Source organism: Hyla sarda, chromosome 1, assembly GCF_029499605.1.
Source record: "Hyla sarda isolate aHylSar1 chromosome 1, aHylSar1.hap1, whole genome shotgun sequence".
Classification (NCBI taxonomy): Eukaryota; Metazoa; Chordata; class Amphibia; order Anura; family Hylidae; genus Hyla; species Hyla sarda.
The window spans coordinates 227232550-227255495 of record NC_079189.1 but is presented as its reverse complement, the minus strand read 5'-3'; the positions used below and the strand labels follow the sequence as shown (position 1 = coordinate 227255495).

At 39.7% G+C, this 22946-nt stretch overlaps 1 protein-coding gene across 4 annotated transcripts in view; it reads left to right on the top strand.

Moving 5' to 3' along the window:
• EPHA5 (EPH receptor A5) overlaps window positions 1-22746 on the top strand; it is a 384474-nt gene extending 361728 nt beyond the window's left edge. For 2 of the 4 annotated variants that reach the window (XM_056568879.1, XM_056568878.1), the window contains exons 14-17: window positions 1718-1867; window positions 15123-15316; window positions 16691-16846; window positions 21987-22746. In XM_056568879.1, coding sequence (XP_056424854.1) covers window positions 1718-1867; window positions 15123-15316; window positions 16691-16846; window positions 21987-22092 — 606 coding nt within the window. In that variant the 3' untranslated portion in view covers window positions 22093-22746. Of the gene's footprint in view, window positions 1-1717; window positions 1868-15122; window positions 15317-16690; window positions 16847-17449; window positions 19403-21986 lie in introns of all 4 variants that reach the window. The other 2 variants (XR_008891897.1, XM_056568880.1) reach the window with 2 other exon arrangements.
• The last annotated feature ends 200 nt before the right edge of the window (window positions 22747-22946 follow it).

Here is a 22946-nt window from a genome sequence, read left to right as displayed (position 1 = left end):
CCGTGTAAAAAGCATCTAGAACAAATAATACATTTAGCGTATGCCACTTTTTAAAATAATTTTTTTTCAGAATTCTGATGCACTTTGCATAGTTAATCTCCCCCAATGTAAAGTCCACTTTTTGCATAGAATACATCTTTGTGAAGTATAAAATTGTGTTTAAAGCTGAACATCTACAAGCACATTTTCCCAATACAGCTGACACGTAAAACGCTGGCCTGGTTTCCTCATAACCGATGGTCTATGTCTACTCTGCAACGTTTTGTAGCACTACAGATTGATTTAACTATCGAGTGTCAGCTGCAGTTCACAACATTGTATATAACTTCATGTATTGCTATGATCGATAGTTAAAGGGGTATTCCAGGAAATTATTATTATTATTTTTTTAGATCAACTGGCTCCAGAAAGTTAAACAGATTTGTAATATTACTACTATAAAAAAAAACGTAATCCTTCCAATAGTTATCAGCTGCTGAAGTTGAGTTGTTCTTTTCTGTCTGGCAATAGTGATCTCTGCTGACACCTATGTCTGTCTCAGGAACTGACCGGAGCATAAGCGGTTTGCTATGGGGATTTACTTCTACTCTGGACAGTTCCCGAGACAGGTGTCATCAGAGAGCACTTAGACAGAAAAGAACAGCTCAACTCTAGCAGATGATAAGCACTGGAAGGATTAAGATTTTTTAATATAAGTACTTTACAAATTTTTTAACTTTCTGGAGCCAGTTGAGATTGTGTTTTAAACCCATTCCTGGTTTTGGTAAAAAAAACTGACTAAAAGGAAGACTAAAAATGATGGACCAACAAAATATATGTGTATAGCCGTACATGTATATACCCCTTATATACTATTGTTACTAAACTATTGTTACTAAACCTATAAATTGAGAACATTCATCATAACCCCTTCAAAATATTTTTATATGCTACCAATGGTTGCGGTAACCACTAGTTATAAAGATTGATGTAGACAAAACATCTCATTTTTCCCACCAGTCCAGTTTTTTCCTGTTATTCTCCCACTATTACAGTATTACAGTCCCCACCGTATTGACGGCACAACGTGCTCCAATCCATGTGTGAAACCTTATAACTTTATTATGAAGTATGTTGTTTCCACAATTCTCTTATGTGGTCACAGCTCTCCCAAACTCTGTCAAGTTTTACTACTTTTTATTGCGGAGGGAAATTTCCCAACCCCGTTACATCTGTAAACCAGACCTTGTGTGTTTTATTATTTGGCTTAGAACTAAGCTAGTACATTTGATGCATTACGTACTCGTAGCCAGTATCGGGATTCCAGAGGTCAGATTTGATCTTCACATCCAGGCTATGTATTGCACTTGACATTCAGGACCATACCCTCCTTCTTCTGGGCCTATTGTGCTGTTTATTACTTTCATGCAGGACTGTAATAACTGTTCAGGAAGGAAGATTACAACACTGCTCTTGAATTATCTGTAAATGGAGTTCAATTCATTGTTTTGAAATACATCATGTGACTCATGACTTTTATTTTTCTCCGGAGACAAAATCATTACCAGTTGTTGGAAGTGAACATTTTATTTTCTGTATTACACTGTCTGAGCATCGGTGATATGTGTGTTCATGGTTGTGAGGCTTGTTTCACCTTATTTGCTTCATCCCATTTATCACTTTTTGAACAGCAAGGGCATTCACATTAGCACTTAACCATATGATATGATGTTCATAGGGAGGAAAAATACCAATTCGATGGACTGCCCCTGAAGCCATTGCTTTCCGTAAGTTCACTTCTGCAAGTGATGTGTGGAGCTATGGAATCGTGATGTGGGAAGTCATGTCATACGGAGAGAGACCTTACTGGGAAATGACAAACCAAGATGTAAGTACTAGAATAAAGGGATTTTTCGTTTCATCGTTTTTAAGTTAATTAAAAAAAAAGAAGAATATTTTCCCATTTTTCCATTGTTTATGTGCCGTTACATATTCTATTATAGAAACTATTTAAGAAAAGACCAAAAAAATGTGTAAGGCTTTGTTCACATATGATATCTCTGACCTATGCATTTTTAAAAGTTCCATTTATGGTTACACTAAGGTGCCTATGCTTCTTGTCAGATTTCTGTTGGTTTAAAAAATTTTTTTTAAAGTGAGAGTGACTCTTCAGACTATGCCATTCTTTCTTTTAAAGGGGTACTCTGCCCCTAGACTTCTTATCCCATATCCTTTGTCTGATCATGGGGTCCCGCCGCTGGGATCTCTCCTGCAGCACCCCCTGTCATCTGGTGCATGGAGAGAGCTTCACTCCATGCCTGATGACTGGTGATGCAGGGCCCGGAGGATCATGATGTCATGGCCCCACCCCCTCGTGACATCATTCCTTTCCCCCTTATTGCTCTGTAGTCAGTAAATCTGCAACAGCTTCTGCATTCATTGCCTGTCTGCTCTTTTGTCTGTGGCATCATTATTAGTATTGTGCGCGAATATTTGCAATGCGAATATTTATAGTGAATATCGCATATTCGCAAATTCGCATATATTGCGAATACAGCGCTAAATATTTGCAATTACGAATATTCGCATTTTTATTCACAGTACACATCACAATGATCATCCCTCCCCGCTTCCAGCTTGTGTTGTAAACAAGACTCCAATACTAGTTACTGTGTCAGACTTGGCGGGCGTCCAAAAATTATGCGTATTTTCACCCATATTGATCCCTCCCTTCTTTTAGCTCTTTTATCACACGATATTGCACATGCGAATTTTATGGTGAATGTGCATGCAAATTTTATGGCGCATAGTAAAAAAAAAGGCTGCGAATATTGTGAATATGCAAATTTTGCAAATATATGATGAATATTCATCCATATATTCGCGAAATATTGCGAATTCAAATATGGCATATGCTGCTCATTACTAATCATTATGCACAAGGTAGAATCCTGTAAACACATGTAATTTTTCCCGGAATGTCCCAATACTGTCTACTGTATGTATATGTGTATATGACAGGGAGATGGTGATGTAAACTGTCAGGTTTGTCAGAAGTGATGACATAATTTAGTGGCGGGGCTTCAGCTCAGAGAAAAGACCCATCCACACCTCCTGAGACAACAGAGAATAATGTCTTGTCTTGGGAGAGAGGGAGTAGGCGGTTAGCTGCTGAGACAACACAACAGAGAGAATGAAAGAACTACACAACTTTCTGCCAGGGGTATTTCCAGCAAAATCACGCTAAAGCCAGGACAATTATTCAGTTATATGTCTTAATAATAATAATTCAGTTATATGTCTTTAAGTGATTTATTTAAAGCCAATTTTCTGAAAATGGAATACCCTGTTATATAGAACAGACTTATATAGAAAAGACATATATTTGCTATAATGACTATATATTAAACATATCATTATGGACAATAGTTGGGTTAACGGCAGGTGCAGAAATTGTCATAATCTCATTTTACGGCAGGTTATAACATGACACATTTATCAGGATAACACTTTATTACTTGCCGTGCGATCCCAGAAAGCAAAATCACACTGCAATTAAAAATGTGGAAACGCGTCCTTAAGTGTAATGAGCTTTTCTAGAGAAGAGAAGAGACGTACCTGCGCGCTTCAATGAGGGGCAGACTGATCACCTAATCACACGCAGAAAGTGATTGCAAGCGCGTCCCCAATCTATTGAAATAACTGTTTACGCACAGCAGAATTCTCAGAAACTGCAGTGATAATGCTTTATATCTTCCTATCATTCTCTATGGAATTCATGATATTTGGCAAGTCTACAATATAAGATTTAGCAGCTGTATCGATTGCTGTTAGTATTGTTCACTACCCTGTAGCAATAGCATTATCCATGCTGACTTCTCAATCATCACCTGGAATTTCTGGATTTCACTAAAATTAGTTTCTTCATGGAGGTAACACATGTCAAAACAGCAGCATATTTCTCTCTAGTTAATCCCTTCAGGACCAAGCCCATTTTGGCATTAAGGACCAGAGCGTTTTTTGCACATCTGACCACTGTCACTTTAAACATTAATAACTCTGGAATGCTTTTAGTTATCATTCTGATTCCGAGAATGTTTTTTCGTGACATATTCTACTTTAACATGGTGGTAATTTTTTGTGGTAACTTGCATCCTTTCCTTGTGAAAAATCCTAAAATTTGATGAAAAATTTGAAAATTTAGCATTTTTCTAACTTTGAAGCTCTCTGCTTGTAAGGAAAATGTATATTACAAATAAAAAAAAAATTTATTCACATATACAATATGTCTACTTTATGTCTGCATCATAAAAGTGACGAGTTTTTACTTTTGGAAGACACCAGAGGGCCTCAAAGTTCAGCAGCAATTTTCCAATTTTTCACAAAATTTTCAAACTCACTATTTTTCAGGGACCAGTTCAGGTTTGAAGTGAATTTGAAGGGTCTTCATATTAGAAATACCCCACAAAAGACCCCATTATAAAAACTGCACCCCCCAAAGTATTCAAAATGACATTCAGTCATCATTTTAACCCTTTAGGTGTTTCACAGGAATAGAAGCAAAGTGAAGGAGAAAATTCACAATCTTCATTTTTTACACTCGCATGTTCTTGTAGACCCAATTTTTGAATTTTTACAAGGGGTAAAAGGAGAAAATGTATACTTATATTTGTAGCCCAATTTCTCTCGAGTAAGCACATACCTCATATGTCTATGTAAAGTGTTCGGCGGGCGCAGTTTTCTGAAATGGTTTTTGGGGGGCATGTTGCATTTAGGAAGCCCCTATGGTGCCAGAACAGCAAAAAACCCTCACATAGCATACCATTTTGGAAACTAGACCCCTTGAGGAACATAACAAGGAATAAAGTGAGCCTTAATACCCCACAGGTGTTTCACGACTTTTGCATATGTAAAAAAAAAATATTTTTTTTTCACTAAAATGTGTTTCCCCCCCAAATTTCACATTTTTCCAAGGGTTAATAGCAGGAAATACCCCCCAATATTTGTAATCCCTTCTCTTCTGAGTATGGAGGTACCCCATAAGTTGACCTGAAGTGCACTATGGGCGAACTACAATGCTCAGAAGAGAAGGAGTCATGTTTGGCTTTTTGAGAGCAAATTTTGCTCGGGGGGCATGTCGCATTTAGGAATCCCCTATGGTGCCAGAACAGCAAAAAAAAAAACACATGGCATACCATTTTGGAAACTAGACCCCTTGAGGAATGTAATAAGGAATAAAGTGAGCCTTATTACCCCACAGGTGTTTCACGACTTTTGCATATGTAAAAAAAAAAATAATAATTTTCCACCAAAATGTTTGTTTCCCCCAAAATTTCAAATTTTTGCAAGGGTTAATAGCAGAAAATACCCCCCAAAATTTGTAACCCCATCTCTTCTGAGTATGGAGGAACCCCATAAGTTGACCTGAAGTGCACTATGGGCGAACTACAATGCTCATATTTGAGAAGGAGAAGGAGTCATATTTGGCTTTTTGAGAGCAAATTTGGTCGGGGAGCATGTCGCATTTAGGAAGCCCCTAAGGTGCCAGAACAGCAAAAAAAAAAAACACATGGCATACCATTTTGGAAACTAGACCCCTTGAGGAACGTAACAAGGGGTACAGTGAGCATTTGCCCCCCACTGGTGTCTGACAGATCTTTGGAACAGTGGGCTTTACAAGTTTTCATTTTCATGGACCACTGTTCCAAAGATCCGTCAGACACCTGTGGGGGGTAAATTCTCACTACACCCCTCATTACATTCCGTGAGGGGTGTCGTTTCCAAAATGGGGTCACATGTGGGGTTTTGTTTTTTTTGCGTTTGTCAAAACCGCTGTAACAATCAGCCACCACTGTGCAAATCACCTCAAATGTACATGGTGCGCTCTCCCTTCTGGGCCTTGTTGTGCGCCCCCAGAGCACTTTGCGCTCACATATGTGGTTTCTCTGTAGTCAGGAGAAATTGCGTTACAAATTTTGGGGGGCTTTTTTCCCTTTTACCTCTTGTGAAAATGTAAAGTATAGGGCAACATCAGCATGTAATTTTTTTACACTAACATTCTGGTGTAGACCCCAACTTTTTCTTTTCATGAAGGGTTAAAGAAGAAAAAGCCCCCCAAACCTTGTAACGCAATTTCTCCCGAGTACAGCGATACCCCATATGTGGCCCTAAACTGTTGCCCTGAAATACGACAGGGCTCCAAAGTGAGAGCGCCGTGCGCATTTGAGGCCCAAATTAGGGATTTGCATAGGAGTGGAAAAAGGGGTATTCTACGCCAGTGATTCCCAAACAGGGTGCCTCCAGCTGTTGCAAAACTCCCAGCATGCGTGGACAGTCAACGGCTGTCCGTCAATACTGGGAGTTGTTGTTTTTCAACAGCTGGAGGCTCTGCTTTGGAAACAGTGGTGTACCGGACGTTCTTATTGGGGGAGGGGGGCTGTGTAGGGGTATGTGTATATGTAGTGTTTTTAACTTTTTATTTTATTTTGTGTTAGTGTAGTGTAGTGTTTTTAGGGTACAGTCACATGGGCGGGGGATTACAGCGAGTTTCCCAGCGCAAAATTTGCTGCATCTCAAGATGCGAGAAACCCACTGTAAAAGCACCAGCTGTTGCAAAACCACAACTCCCAGCATGCATGGTCTGTTTTGCAACAGCTGGAGGCACACAGGTTAGGAAACACTGAGTTAGAAACAGACAATGTTTCCCAACCAGTGTGTCTCCAGTTGTTGCAAAACTACAACTCCCAGCATGCCCAGACAGCTGAAGGGCATGCTGGGAGTTGTAGTTTGGCAACATCTGAAGGGCCAGATGTTGCTGAACTAAAACTCCCAGCATGCCTGGACAGTCAGTGCATACTGGGAGTTGTAGTTTTGCAACAGCTGGAAGAGCACAGATTGGAGACCATTATACAATGGTCTCCAAACTGGGGCCCTCCAGATGTTGCAAAACTACAACTCCCAGCATGCCCAGACAGCCAAAGGCTGTCTAGGCATGCTGGGAGTTGTAGTTTTCAGACTCCTAGAAGCAGCAGTGAAGATCTTCACTGCTGCCTCTGAGGACTACATACTTACCTGCCGGTCCCGTCGCTGCTCGTCCACGTGGCCGGTCCTGCCGTTGCTCCTCGGTCCCGCCGCTGCTCCAGGTAAGGCCGCCGGTCCCCTGGTGTTCCCCCCCTATGCCGCAGGTCCCTGCGAGCCCCTGCAGCCATCGTCCCCCGTTCTGCCCGACTTCCAGGGGCGGGCAGTGCGGGGGATCTGAACTTTCACCCCAGATCACTGTGATTGGTCCACAGGGACCAATCACAGTGATCACTGACCAGGACCATCAATGGATGGTCCTGGGGGGTGAAGCAGAAGTTGTCCCCTGCTGGAAACAGCGGGACTTCTGCCAGTTAACCCGTGCGATGCTGCGCATCGCCGGGTTAACTGAATGTAATATATAAACGCCGGGATGCGCGAACGCACTGCACAACCCGGCGTTTATATATGCCATTCTGCGGGAAGGGGTTAATGTATGCTCTGGATCTGCATTTATATAGCCTACGTGTACTTTTCTCTATTACACTGGCAGAATCCTGTTGCTGCTCCTTCCTTTATGTTTCATGTATCCTCTCAGGAGTCCATAGTACAAATCTGAAAATAACACAGGTTGTATGTGATTTAAAAAAAAAAAAAAAAAATAAGAAAAAAAAAAAATATATATATATATATATATATATATATACAGTGACCCCTCGACATACGATGGCCCCGACATACGATAATTTCAACATGCGATGGCCTCTCAGATAAACCTGCGATGGCCGCCATCGCATAAACGGCTATCCGGCAGCGCTGACTGCTTCAGCTGCCGCCGGATAGCCGTTTACGGTGCCCTGTGTGCTCCAGTGATGATCACTTACCTGTCCTCGGGGCTCGGGCGCGTCCTCTTCGGGATCCTCTGCATCGTCGGCGCTCTCCATCGACGTCATCACGTTGCTGCGCACGCCGTCCCATCATCCAATAGGAGCGGTGTGCGTAGCAACGTGATGGCGGCGACGGAGAGTGCGGATGCCGGGGAAGAAGAGGCCTTGCCGGAGCATCGGGGACACCTTGGGGACGCGGCGACAGCGATGGACGGCGACATCCCAGGCAGCGGTGATGAGCGGTGACGGTCTGGAGCGGCGGGGACAGGTGAGTATAACCTTCTCTAACAGTGGTCTACAACCTGCGGACCTCCAGATGTTGCAAAACTACAACAAACAGCATGTCCGGAGAGCCAACGGCTCAATGTATGGTCCGTTTGGAACGGATTACCATCGTATGTTGAGGGACCACTGTATATATATATATATATATATATATATTAACCCCTTCAGGACGGAGCCCATTTTGGCCTTAAGGACCGGAGCGTTTTTTGCACATCTGACCACTGTCACTTTAAACATTAATAACTGTGGAATGCTTTTAGTTATTATTCTGATTCCGAGATTGTTTTTTCGTGACATATTCTACTTTAACATAGTGGTAAATTTTTGTCGATACTTGCATCCTTTCTTGGTGAAAAATCCGTAAATTTGATGAAAAATTTTAAAATTTAGCATTTTTCTAACTTTGAAGCTCTCTACTTGTAAGGAAAATGGATATTACGAATACATTTTTTTTGGTTCACATATACGATATGTCTACTTTATGTTTGCATCATAAAATTGACGTGTTTTTACTTTTGGAAGACACCAGAGGGCTTCAACGGTCAGCAGCAATTTTCCGATTTTTCACAAAATTTTCAAACTCAGTATTTTTCAGGGACCAGTTCAGGTTTGAAGTGGATTTGAAGGGTCTTCATATTAGAAATACCCCATGAATGACCCCATTATAAAAACTACACCCCCCAAAGTATTCAAAATGACATTCAGTCAGCGTTTTAACCCTTTAGGTGTTTCACACGAATAGCAGCAAAGTGAAGGAGAAAATTCACAATCTTCATTTTTTATACTCACATGTTCTTGTAGACCCAATTTTTGAATTTTTACAAGGGGTAAAAGGACAAAATTTTTACTTGTATTTGTAGCCCAATTTCTCTCGAGTAAGCACATACCTCCTATGTCTATGTAAAGTGTTCGGCGGGCGCAGTAGAGCGCTCAGAAGGGAAGGAGCGACAAGGGGATTTTGGAGAGTACGTTTTTCTGAAATGGTTTTTGGGGGGCATGTTACCTTTAGGAAGCCCTTATGGTGCCAGAACAGCAAAAAAAAACACATGGCATACCATTTTGGAAACTAGACCCCTCGGGGAACATAACAAGGGGTAATGTGAACCTTAATACCCCACAGGTGTTTCACGACTTTTGCAAATGTAAAAAAAAAAAAAAAAATTTACCTAAAATGCTTGTTTTCCCAAAAAAAATTTATTTTTAAAAAGGGTAATAGCAGAAAATACCCCTAAAAATTTGAAAACCAATTTCTCCCGATTCAGAAAACACCCCATATGGGGGTGAAAAGTGCTCTGCTGGCGCACTACAGGTCTCGGAAGAGAAGGAGTCACATTTGGCTTTTTGAAAGCAAATTTAGCTCTGGGTGCATGCCGCATTTAGGAAGCCCCTATGGTGCCAGGACCGCAAAAAAAAAAAACCACATGGCATACCATTTTGGAAACTAGACCCCTCGGGGAACGTAACAAGGGGTTAAGTGAACCTTTATACCCCACAGGTGTTTCACGACTTTTGCATATGTAAAAAAAAAAAATTTTTTTTTTACCTAAAATGCTTGGTTTCCCAAAAATTTTACATTTTTAAAAAGGGTAAAAGCAGAAAATACCCCCCAAAATTTGTAACACAATTTCTCCCGAGTACGGCGATACCCCATATGTGACCCTAAACTGTTGCCTTGAAATACGACAGGGCTCCAAAGTGAGAGCGCCATGCGCATTTGAGGCCTAAATTAGGGACTTGCATAGGGGTGGACATAGGGGTATTCTACGCCAGTGATTCCCAAACAGGGTGCCTCCAGCTGTTGCAAAACTCCCAGCATGCCTGGACAGTCAACGGCTGTCCGACAATACTGGGAGTTGTTTTGCAACAGCTGGAGGCTCCGTTCTGGAAACAGTGGCGTACCAGACGTTTTTCATTTTTATTGGGGAGGGGAGGGGGGCTGTGTAGGGGTATGTGTATATGTAGTGCTTTTTACTTTTTATTTTATTTTTTGTGGTAGTGTAGTGTTTTTAGGGTACAGTCGCACGGGCGGGGGTTCACAGTAGTTTCTCGCTGGCAATTTGAGCTGCAGCAGAAAGTTTGCGGCAGCTCAAATTTGCAGCCAGATACTTACTGTAATCCTCCGCCCATGTGAGTGTACCCTGTACGTTCACATTGGGGCGGGGACATCCAGCTGTTGCATAACTTCAACTCCCAGCATGCCCGTTGGCTGTCGGTGACTGCTGAGAGTTGCAGTTTTGCAACAACTGTAGGCACACTGGTTATGTATCACTGAGTTTGTGACCTAACTCAGTGTTTCACAACCAGTGTGCCTCCAGCTGTTGCAAAACTACAACTCCCAGCATGTACGGTGCATGGTGTTCGGTGACTGCTGAGAGTTGTAGTTTGCAACAGCTGGAGGCACACCGGTCGTGAAACACTGAGTTAGGTAAAAAAAAACTCTGAGTTTCACAACCAGTGTGCCTTCAGCTGTTGCAAAACTACAACTCTCAGCAGTCACCGACAGCCAACGGGCATGCTGGGAGTTGTAGTTATGCAACCAGCAGATGCACCACTACAACTCCCAGCATGCACTTTAGCTGTTTGTGCAAGCTGGGAGTTGTAGTTAGACAACAGCTGAAGGTACACTTTTCCATAGAAAGAATGTGCCTCCAGCTGTTGCAAAACCATAAGTCCCAGCATGCCCATAAGGGAATGCTGGGAGTTGTGGTGGTCTGCCTCCTGCTGTTGCATAACTACAGCTCCCAGCATGCCTTTTTTGCATGCTGGGAGCTGTTGCTAAGCAACAACAGGAGGCTGTCACTCACCTCCAACGATCCAGACGCTGCAGGTCAGTCCCGCCGCCGCAGCTGCTCCTGGGGCCCCGATCCCAACAGGGGCGCTGGGGATCGGGGTCCCCAGCACCCGGGGTGCACGTCCCGCACCCGCTCACGTCCTCCAGAAGAGGGGCGGAGCGGGTGCGGGAGTGACACCCGCAGCAGGCGCCCTGATTGGTCGGCCGGTAATCCGGCCGACGAATCAGGGCGATCGTGAGGTGGCACCAGTGCCACCTCACCCCTGCAGGCTCTGGCTGTTCGGGGCCGTCAGAGACGGCCCCGAACAGCCAGTAATTCCGAGTCACCGGGTCACTGGAGACCCGATTGACCCGGAATCGCCGCAGATCGCTGGACTGAATTGTCCAGCGATCTGCGGCGATCGCCGACATGGGGGGGCATAATGACCCCCCTGGGCGATATGCCGGGATGCCTGCTGAACGATTTCAGCAGGCATCCGGCTCTGGTCCCCAACCGGCTAGCGGTGGGGGCCGGAATTCCCACGGGCGTATGGATACGCCCTCGGTCCTTAAGGACTCGGGATTCAGGGCGTATCCATACGCCCTATGTCCTGAAGAGGTTAAAAAAAACGTTTTCTTTTTATCTTAAAACAGCGCCACTCGTATCTAAAAGTTGTGCCTGGTATTGAGTCTGGTCTGAGTTCACATACCCCTTATTTTAAATAAAGTAGAATATTGAAATAAAGATTGTTATTATACAATGCCTTGTGCACCAGAGCTGTGTGCAGGAGGCCATATGATGGTATTTGGGACGCCTGAAGCTTTGTGGCATGAGGCTGTTCTACCATGAAATACATATGGGGAATTTAACCCCCTATAAGCAATGCTGTCATAGAATAGTTCCATAACGCAGTGTGTGAAAGAACAAGATAACATAATTTTTTGCACAGATTATTAAAAAAAACCTGTTGCATAGGACTTAACCCCTTAAGGACACAGCCAATTTTCACCTTTTGCGTTTTCATTTTTTCCTCCTCGTCTTCTAACATCCATAACTCTTTTATATTTCCATTCACAGACCCATGTATTGTAAACCCCCCCAAAAAAATTGTGTAAGGAAATTTAAACGAAAATAAAAATTTTGCAAATTTGGGGGGAAGGGGGGGGGGTCGGTTAGTTTTCACGCTGTACACTTTACGAATTATATGTTTTCTTTATTTTCTGGGTCAATAACACCCATGTTAACATACATTGTTATTATTGTACTGCTTTTAAAAAAATCTCCTACTTTTATTTTTTTTTACAAAATCAGTATGTTTAAAATTGCCCTATTTTGACCACCTCTAGATTTCTTAATTTTCTGTATTCAGGGATGTGTGAGTGCAAATTTTTTGTGCCATGATCTGTAGTTTGTTTTAGTACCTCGTTTGCACATATGTGTCTTTTGGATCGCTTTTTATTAATTTTTTTTTCCAGTTTCATGTGACAAAAAAAGCTAAAGTTTTTCCCTTTTTTTTGTTACCGTTTACACCGTTCCCCGTAGGAGATCATAAACATTATATTTTTACAGGACATTTACACACGTGACGATAACAAATATGTTTATTATTTGTCATTTTGTAATGCTTCTGTGTATTAATATGGGGAAAAGGGGTGATTTAACCTCTTAAGGACGTAGGGCGTACCTGTACACCCTACGCCCGGTCCCAGGGTTTAAAACGGGGTCACGGTGTCACACCGGGTTGGTCCCAGCTACTATTCATAGCCGGGACCCTGGGCTAACCCTGGGCTAACGCTATTAACCCTTCAGATGCGACGATCAAAGTTAACCGCCGCGTCTGAAAGTGAAAGTAAACGCTTACCGGCAGCTCAGCCGGGCTGATCGGGACATCGGTGCGTCCAATCTGGGTTTGATTGCTCCAAGCCTCAGCTACAGGCTTGATCAATCGAGCCCCTATCTCTCTGATCCATGCAAAGCTATGGCTTTGCAGGAATCAGCATAAGAGATCAGTGTGTGCAGTGCACTGCAAAAAAAAAGTTAACAAAGGTCATTTAACCCTTCCCTAATAAAAGTTTGAATCACCCCCCTTTTCCCATAAAAAAAAACTGTGTAAATAAAAATTTTAATAAACATATGTGGTATCACTGCATGTGGAAATGTCCGACCTATAAAAATATATCATTAATTAAACCGTCATTGGTGTACACGCAAAAAAATTCCAAAGTCCAAAATAGCGTATTTTTGGTCACTTTTTATATCATGATAAAATGAATCAAAAGCGATCAAAAAGTCCGATCAATACAAAAATGGTAACGATAAAAACTTCAGAACACGGCACAAAAAATTAGCTCTCAAACTTGCCAGTATGTGGAAAAATAAAAAAGTTATAGGGGTTAGAAGATGATTTTTAACATATATTTCCTGCATGTAGTTATGATTTTTTTCTGAAGTACGATTATATCCAACCTATATAAGTAGGGTATCATTTTAACCACGTGGACGTAAAGAATAAAGATAAGGTGTTATTTTTACCGAAAAATGCACTGCGTAAAAACGGAAGCCCCAAAAGTTACAAAATGACATTTTTTCTTCAATTTTGTTGCACAATAAATTTTTTTGCCGTTTTGCCCTGGATTTTTGGGTAAAATGACTAATGTCACTTCAAAGTAGAATTGGTGGTGCAAAAAATAAGCCATCATATGGAATTTTATGTGCAAATTGAAAGCGTTAGGATTTTTAGAAGGTGATGAGGAAAAAATGAAAATGCAAAAACGGAAAAACCCTGCGTCCTTAAGGGGTTAAGGGGTTAAAGGAGAACTTTGGTTGAAAACATTTTTTTTTAAGGTTCAGACAGATGGCTCTATTATAGATCTGTGTTGTGCTGATATGTGCCTATAGAATGCTATGGATCAATAAACATTTACACGTACATATTTAAAGCAACATATTTATGAGCCTAAATCAAAAAATCAATTCATGGTTAAAGTATCTTGTACTTTGCCCCTTCAATGATGATCTCTATCTAAAACATGAAATCGTCCATATAGCTAAAGCTGAACATATACATTAGATATGTGTCTGCCAAACCCATTGATTTTGACGTTATAGATTGGCCATCTAATGTGTATTGAGACCCCTGGTTGATGTCAGGGAAAATAAAGATTGGGCAGGTTGAACTTTAACTGTCCAATCATACCTCAAGATTCTGGCGGTTACATGCTTGGCAAAGCTAAGTGTTTATGTGTAATTCTGTGGATGACTACATAAAGGATTTTAATTGATTGTGTTACTAAATAAATATATTATACATTAAATATAACATTGCATCATTTGTGCAAAACCTCAGTAGGCTGCCATTCACATTACAAACACTAAACCTAGACATATGACTAAACATAGACACATATAGAGTAAACTAAAAAAAATTAGATAGACCCAGCGAAGGGCTTTTAGTCCATGGGGAGAGGTGCTCTAACTTTAATAGGCCAGACTTACGGTCCCATAGACAGTCTGCTATAAGAGGCCATTTAGAAAAAAAAATGATCACTGCAGTAAAACAGAAAAACACTAATATCTAAAAAAAATTGTTACATGAAAACAGAATTACATTATGTTCTCTGCTGTTCTAACTTCAGATTTTCGAGTAGATGGACATGGTTACACTTTGTATAATAACATGATGCAATGTATAAGGAAACACATTCAGTAGTAGCACAAGACAGCTGCAAGAAATTCAGTTTCCCGATGCATGCCTGGCTTGTGCCCTTAGTTTTGCAGATGCCCATAGCAGCAGTTTATCTGCTCTCGTTCCATTCACAAAATAAAGTCACCATTAATAGTCACTATATTCTGCCAAATGGACTGGAAGGTCACCTGGGGGAAATTTATGTTGCCATGGACTATTACCCAAATTGTTCAGCCTCCAAAGGATGTAATTATTGTAATAAATATGTACTTAAGAATTGTTGATAATGTGGTTGCCTAATATTATAATTAAAGTGGCTCCAAACTGGAGCTTTCTCTACAGAATGGCTCTCAAATAAATATGCAAATATTTTTACAATGTATTTTAACTAATTTACAGTAGCTTCAAGTAAACAATAGTAATCCAACATTTGGCTGAAATAGTTCATATGTTATTTGAAATGTGAACAACTACAACGAATCAATTTGTCTTTGTTAGGTAATTAAAGCTGTTGAGGAAGGTTACCGGTTGCCAAGTCCCATGGATTGCCCGGCTGCTCTTTATCAGCTCATGCTGGATTGCTGGCAGAAAGACCGCAACAGCAGGCCCAAGTTTGAAGAGATTGTCAGTATGTTGGACAAGTTGATCCGTAACCCAAGCAGCTTGAAGACACTTGTTAATTCATCTAACAGGTAAACATATATTTTTACAATTAGCTCAATGGTCTACATTGCCAATGTATACTCAAGGGAATAGGTAACTATATTATTAATACAGTTTGTAAAGGGGTAGTTATTGGTAGTAATATTAATACTGTCCTTTATAGGTTCTGTATAGTGGTTTATGAAAAATGTGCTATTCGAAAATGGGATTGGTAGCAGGAAACAAATATGGCAGGAAGAGATTAATGTCATGTCTATGCTATCTTGCTTAACTTAATGTACTTAATTCTATGCCCTAACAAACAGCTAATAAGATCATCACTATGCAACCATAAAGTATTTGTTTATCTCACTTCCTCTCACATTGAAGCCAGCCATCTAAAAACTTCATCTATCTATCTATTTATCATTTATCCATACACCCAATTACTTTTTATTTAGTTAGTAGAAGGTTAAGGAGGTTCTAACACTGAAGACATTTGTTAAGTATTGTCTACACCATTGACTTAACGGTGAACCAATTTTTAAGTCTTTACCAATTTCTAAAACTACCGTACTTGATCGCTTTTACCTAGCAGAAAAGTGGCTACTAAATAGCTATTTCCATATATCACATTGAGTATAATATAATACCCTGATATGATGTCACATTCTCAGCCAACTGGGACTTTACACCATAGTCTCAGAACGGAAAGACATTTATGGCACATTCTATTGGTATGTCATAACAGTCTATAGTAAAAAAAAAATGACAAAATAAAAAGTTACACATACATGAGTTTTATTGTCAACTTAATAATAATCTCAATACCGTTTCAACGTCTGCACACCAGGCCATGGTTCAGACATAACTACAGCAGAACTAAGGAAGAAGTTTCACAAGCCAGAAGAAAACATAGCATTCCGAAATGACTCATAAATAAAAACATAACTCATCTGCGAGATGCAGCAGCAGCGCTCAGCAATATAAATAGGAGGGGATGATGAGAAGTGAACAGTAATAAGATAATAATGATGGCTTGAGCTGACGCGCAAGGTCACATCAAGAAATTGAATTACATTAATTATGAAAAATCGCGCTGCTACCTGTAAATTACCGGGGAGATACAGATATCTGCTGACTGAAACTTCATTTATTCCATGCAAATTACAGGAACAGCTTTCTTTAAATAGAATAAATAGCTAGTTATTTTTGGCGACTTGGCTATAAAGCAAACATAGTGGATAAAGTGATAAAAAAAACTTTCTAAACTATTTTCTCTTGTCTTCTAAACAATTACTTATGGAAGACATTTGGCATGAAGTTTGCATTGGATACGTACAACTTTAAAGTTGCAGTGTTTCATAGAGGGTTAGTATAGTTTTATTGTATGTTTTTCTACTTATTATATATATGCATTGCAGGGTATCAAATTTACTGATTGAACAAAATACAGTTGGAAGTGCAACATACAGATCAGTAAATGAGTGGCTAGAGGCAATAAAGATGGGAAGGTATGCTGATACGTTTTTGGAGAATGGATACACTTCAATGGAAGCAGTAACCCAAATGACTTTGGAGTAAGTAACAAGGTGTTTGAATGTATTCTTAGCTGTAGTTCTCCTAATTCCACTTAAAACTTCATGCTGAATATTTTTCATCTAAATATAAAAGAGAAGGAACTATCATGGGTACTGAGCTGTGCTCAGTTTTTCCAAGCTCTACTCCACATATATATTGTGGAACCATTCCATTGAAGTTCTACTTTTAAAACCGGTTCACAACTGGTTGGACAACTGACCAGGGTTTAGGGTCTGGCAGTTCAAGGTGCTCTGTAGATGATGAGGTCAGTTGGCTGAGCATCTCACATAACGTGATCCTGGAAATACGTAAAAATCCAGTGTAATCTTCTCCTAGGTCAACAAGTTAACCAAACATATCACAAATTAATAGTCAATTTTGTATTCTAAATTATTCTGATATCCCCAATATATATAAATAAAACTCAATATACTGCATTTAACCCTATTAGGTTACGTTTTATTTAATATTTGACTCTAAAGGAAAGACTAGCTGGTCATTGGTTAGTATGGGTTATTGCCAATAGGGATCTGAATACTGACTAATACAGATACTTCCCCAGTTGTTAACATAATAAAGTCATATATTTTTTTCTTTTACAGCACCTAAAATATTCCCTGTCATTTCTTCCCAAATCACATCATAGGTTTTCTATCAACCTCATTGCTTTTTATTTTTGCTCATAGATTAGTTTTATTGCTTAGCTAATCAAATATTATGTAATAAAAACTTTGTAATGTTTGTACAATGCAATGCAGATTTATATAATTATTAGATTGACAATTTTAATTTTGAATATCACAAGAAATATTCCGAACATCTCTTGACTTTGTTGGTATTTTTCATCAAACACATTTATGGCATATTGCTTGAACATGTTGGATAGGGTTTAACTGATGGATGCCCATGATCCTGTGAATGGTACTTTTAGGAACTACTGTTTATATTTAAGGCATAGCCAATAAACTCCCTTATGCTATGTTTCACCTATATTTCAATTTTCAATCTGAACTTTTATTCCAACCTTAAGAACCATATTTTTTTTAATTTTTCTGTCAACATACAAAGCCGCTACATCCATCTATTATGACCTGTTTCCATGTGTCTGTTGAATTGATGCATCCCCACAGCATGATGTTGCTACCACCTTCTTCTACTGGGGAATGGTGTGCGCAGGGTGATGACCAGCGCACCTTTTTCCACATGTTTTCTGTGTCATGGCTTGTGGAAAACTCCACACGGGATTTCATTTGGCTTCTTTTCAACAATGGCTCTCTTATTGACACTCTTCCATAAAGCCTAGATTTCTGGAGTACATGACTAATAGTTGTCATGTGGACAGATTCTTCCACCTTAGTTGTGGATCTATGCAGCTCCTCCAGAGTTAACATGGGCCTCTTGGCTGCTTCTCTAAATCATTTTTCCTGCTTTGCTTGTTAGTGTGGGTGGACGGCCTGGTCTTGGTAGGTTTTCAGTTTCTTTCCATTTCCTGATGATGGATTTTATGGAGCTCTGGAAGATGTTTAGAGCTTCTGATATATATTTTTATTACATAATCCTGCTTTGTACTTCTCCCCAACTTTATCCCTCGCCTGTATGGTTAGCTCCTTGTACTTCTTGCTGCTGTTTGTTCAGTAATGGTCTTTAACGAATGCTGAGGCCATCACAAAATAGGTGTACTTGTACTGAGCTTAATTCCTGGAGGATACTGGACTTACCTGTATACCCTGGCTACCTGGTACTTGGCACACCAGGACGTACATGTACTAGTGTGTACTGTTATGCAACTAGTGCAGGAGCTGCCGTCTCTTCATAGACCACTGATAGCAGTTGGGGACTTGCCGCTAATGGCGGACATTAGTGATTATGTTGATGCCTGATATTAACTTTTGAGATGTCATGATCAATACTGATTACAGTTCTGAAGTATAATTTGGTTTTTGAGAGACTCATGGGACCACCCGTGGTGCAATTACAGGGGTCTGATGAGCCAAGATGGCAGCCAGAGCTCCTCTCTCCTGAAGTAGATAATCAATTACACTGATCAGTGCTATGCATATGTATAGCACTGAAAAGTATCAGCAATAAAATATTGCTACAAATAGTGGGGCCTTTAAAATGTTAAAAAAAGGGGAAAACTAGATAATTTTAATAAAAATTAATAAGTCTCTTCCCTCATAAAATAATTTAAAATAATAATCGCCCTGTTGCCTCGTTTTACAAATAAAAAAGTAAAAAAACATTAAAGACAAACAAAAATATTAGGCATCACCATGTACGTGAATGTCTAAACTATTAAAATATAATGTTAATGATCCCATGCATTGAAAAGCGTAAATGTAAAGAAAAAATACTAAAGACGCTGTGATCAATGCGGGTCACGGCTTCTAAAGTGGACCTAAAAATCGTGCAGGCCAGAAGAAGCGCCCCTGTGCATGAAACTAGTTGCCGCCCCCTTCATGCCCCCTGCCTGTTCCATCACAAGCTCCCTGTGTACCTGTGTGTTTGTCATGCTGCAAACCAACTGAAGCCTGAATACTGCTGATGATTTTCTGGTGAGTGCGTTATCCTTTTCTGCATCTCTGCATATTGGTTTTGTCACATTTCCTGCTTGGTCTTTTTGGATAAGAGCACCTCCAATCTAGCTACTTCGGTGAAACACAGGTACACATGCCTTATGCCTGGTCTGCAATATACAGACTGTCTCTATAATCAGTGTTAGTGGTGCTGGACATTTTTTCTTTGTGCCCTTGAGAAAAAAGAGTATGTATAATTTTTACCATAAAGTGCACTGTGTAAAAAACAAACCCCCCAAAAGTTGCAAAATTGCAGTTTTCGTCTCAATTTCCGCCCGCAAATATAACTTTTTTGGTTTCATGGTACATCCTATGGTAAAATGAAAGAGGTAGTACAAAGTATAATCGGTCTTGCACAAAATATGCCCTCATATTGGTCTGTAGGTGAAAAAATAAAAGGGTTAGGGATCTTAAAAGGAGAGGGGGAAATAACAATTTGCCATTTGCTCTAAAGCCCTTGAGAAAGCCACTGATTGTGGTGAAACCACGGATGGGCCATGTGTTGTTTTAACAACCACCAGTCCTTTGGGTAGTTGTGGACTGCAGCCACAACACCTTAGATATACACTTTAGATTGACATGCAGGGTTGACATGCAGTGCATGTGTTGCATGTGTTGCTTCATGAAATAATTGTTTAAGGGGAAAAAAATGCTAATCAAAACTTCCTGGGTCCTTAAGGATTTGAATTGCAGACAGGTGGACAATTAGTCGAATCATTTCTTTGTCAAGGTTTTACAGTAAAGGGGGTAAAAAAAAAATGTATATATATATATATATATATATATATATATATATATATATATATATATATACTTATATGCGCTTAGTTAAATAATTTTGAAATCCATGTAATATTTTCCCACACTTCTTGATGTACTATTTTGTGTTGGTCCATTATATAAAATCTGACTGAACAACGAGCCCATAGAAAGATTTCACACCATTACACATAGTAATTTAAGCAAAGCAGTGGGCTCACGTGTATTTTAGCTATATTTTCTGGATTCAACAAAAAAATTAAAACAGAGCATTTCTAGCTGGGTTTAACAAAAAGACATAATTTTAAGCCTTGACAGTGAAAGTTGACTAGGCCTTTTATGCCACGTTATCTGTATTTTCTGGGCTTAATAAAAACAGCATTTCTATCTGGGTTTAACAAAAAAAGAAAAAAAAGCACTTCTAACTGTGAGAGTGAAAGTTGAGGAGGTATTTTATGCCACATTACTTATATTTTCTGGATTTAACAAAAAACAGGGAAGTTTAAGCTGGGTTTAACAAAACACAGAACACTTCTTGCTGGGAATGAAAGTTGACTGACAGTTTCTCAGCCACTTGACTAGTTGGTGATTAAGAAATTCCCCTGAAAACAAAAATATCACCTCAAATTTTTTAAATAAAAAATATATCTGGTAAAGGAATGGTTAGATGAGGATGGGGCAGAGGAAGGAGCATCCATGCCATGTCCTTTGCCAGTAAGCATGTTAGTTTTGATGATGAGGAGGAGTTTGGTGATGATGATGGTGTTGTTTTGGACAGGATGTGGGAACCAGGTGACGAGGAGATGCTGTGTTCAATGCAGTACGGTAGTGCAGTGGTAGTTCAGCAATGAAGAGTGGAGCAGAGGTAGGGCCAGAACATCTGTCAAACAAACCAGACATAGGCCTGCTGATATGGTCAGCTCAAGAGCTGCATTTGTTGGCTTGAGAAAAAAAAAATCAGTCAGGTAGTGGTGTACCTATCCGGTATTCTGCCATATGGAACTCAGATGCAGAAAACATGGCACAGTGCCGATTCTGCTTAACAGAAAGTAAGGCACAGCCAGGGTCCAAATTTTGGAACTACAGCTCTACGTAATCACATGAAGCGGCATCACAAGGCCTGACTACATATATCACTGGTCCACCACTGCCTGCTGTCCGTTGGCTACAACTAGCACTAAAAATCACTTTAAAACTACATGAATTCATTCCTTTAACACGTATGGTTATTGAATTGCAGGTTCGGTTATAACTTATTTGCTGCTAACCAAACTTTTTTTTTTTTACTTTCTGCGAGCCCGGCGAACCAAACTTTTTAAGTTTGGTTGCTTTTTTAATTTCTTTTCTGTCCGTCCATGGTGCTCTATGCTGAAACCTCTGTCCATGTCAGGAACTGTCCAGAGCAGGAGCAAATCCCCATAGCAAACCTATTCTGCTCTGGACAGTTCCTGACATGGACAGAGGTGTCAGCAGAGAGCATCATGGACAGCCAGAAAAGAAATCCAAAAATAAATTAACTTCCTCTGTATTTTACAGCAGCTAATAAGTACAGGAAGGATTAAGATTTTTTAATAGTTTTTAATTTTTTAATTTTTTAATCTGTTAAACTTTCTGGCACCAGTTGATTTAAAAAAAAAAAAAATTCCACCGGAGTACCCCTTTATTACTGTGCAGCCTTGGTTTTACCTATTATTTGTATTATTTCCAACCATATAAATTATTAGAAACAACACATACTCAACCTTAAATATAACACTTATATTTTCTCAACGAGTAAATTCCCTCTCTGTGGTTTCCTTTTTAGAGATCTGAGGAGATTCGGAGTGACTCTAGCTGGTCATCAGAAGAAGATAATGAATAGCATCCAAGAAATGAGAGCCCAGTTATTAAACGGAATGGTGCCATTGTAATTGTGCCATTCTACAACCAAGCAAGTCTGCACTTTGTAACCTGCCCAGTGATTTATAGACATAGAGAAACCTGAAATGAAAAAGGGAAGTATACTGCTATGGAAAACTGAAAACGACACAATGAACATATAGCAGATAACTCAAAAATCAGTATTTGACTCAAACTTCCATTTATTTTTTATTCTGTTTTTGTCTTTGTTCGTCATATGTAATTGCAACTTGCATGGGACCTGGAGCTGGATGTAGAGGTGTAAAGTAAGGTTAGCCTGTTCTTTGGCTTCTGTAACGAAGGACTTCCCATGATGCTTTGTACAGGAATTGTATATATATATAGCATCTTGATAGTGCTTTTATTGTAGCAGCACGCTAAATACTTCCAAGGACTTACTTGAATGGATCATTTAAGATGTTTTTGTAGCCCTGTATGGCCTAGAACAAAAAGCTGCAGTTTACTGACGTTTACTAAGTCTCCATTGTCTACAAAGTTGTATTGAAGAGCAATATGTCTAGAGTTTCTTGATAGATATCTTTTTGTTTGTTTGTTTTGTTTTTGTAAATTGAAAAAATGCTGTTACACAGCATTAAGGTATGGAAGCATATGTACAAACAAATTGCTTGATCAATTGCAAATACAATATATTTATTTTTTCTGTTCGGAATTTTCCTATTAGTTTGCTCTCCGGTAAGGTTAATGCATTAAATGATGACTATGTAAATATTGTACAGTTTGCTACACTCCCAGGTACATGTTTTGTGCTGCCACTTATGTCTGTGTGTTTGCTGTTATTTTCCTATGACGTTCATGATGAGTTTCAAGATATTTTAAAGAAATGAATTTAAAAAAGATATTAAAA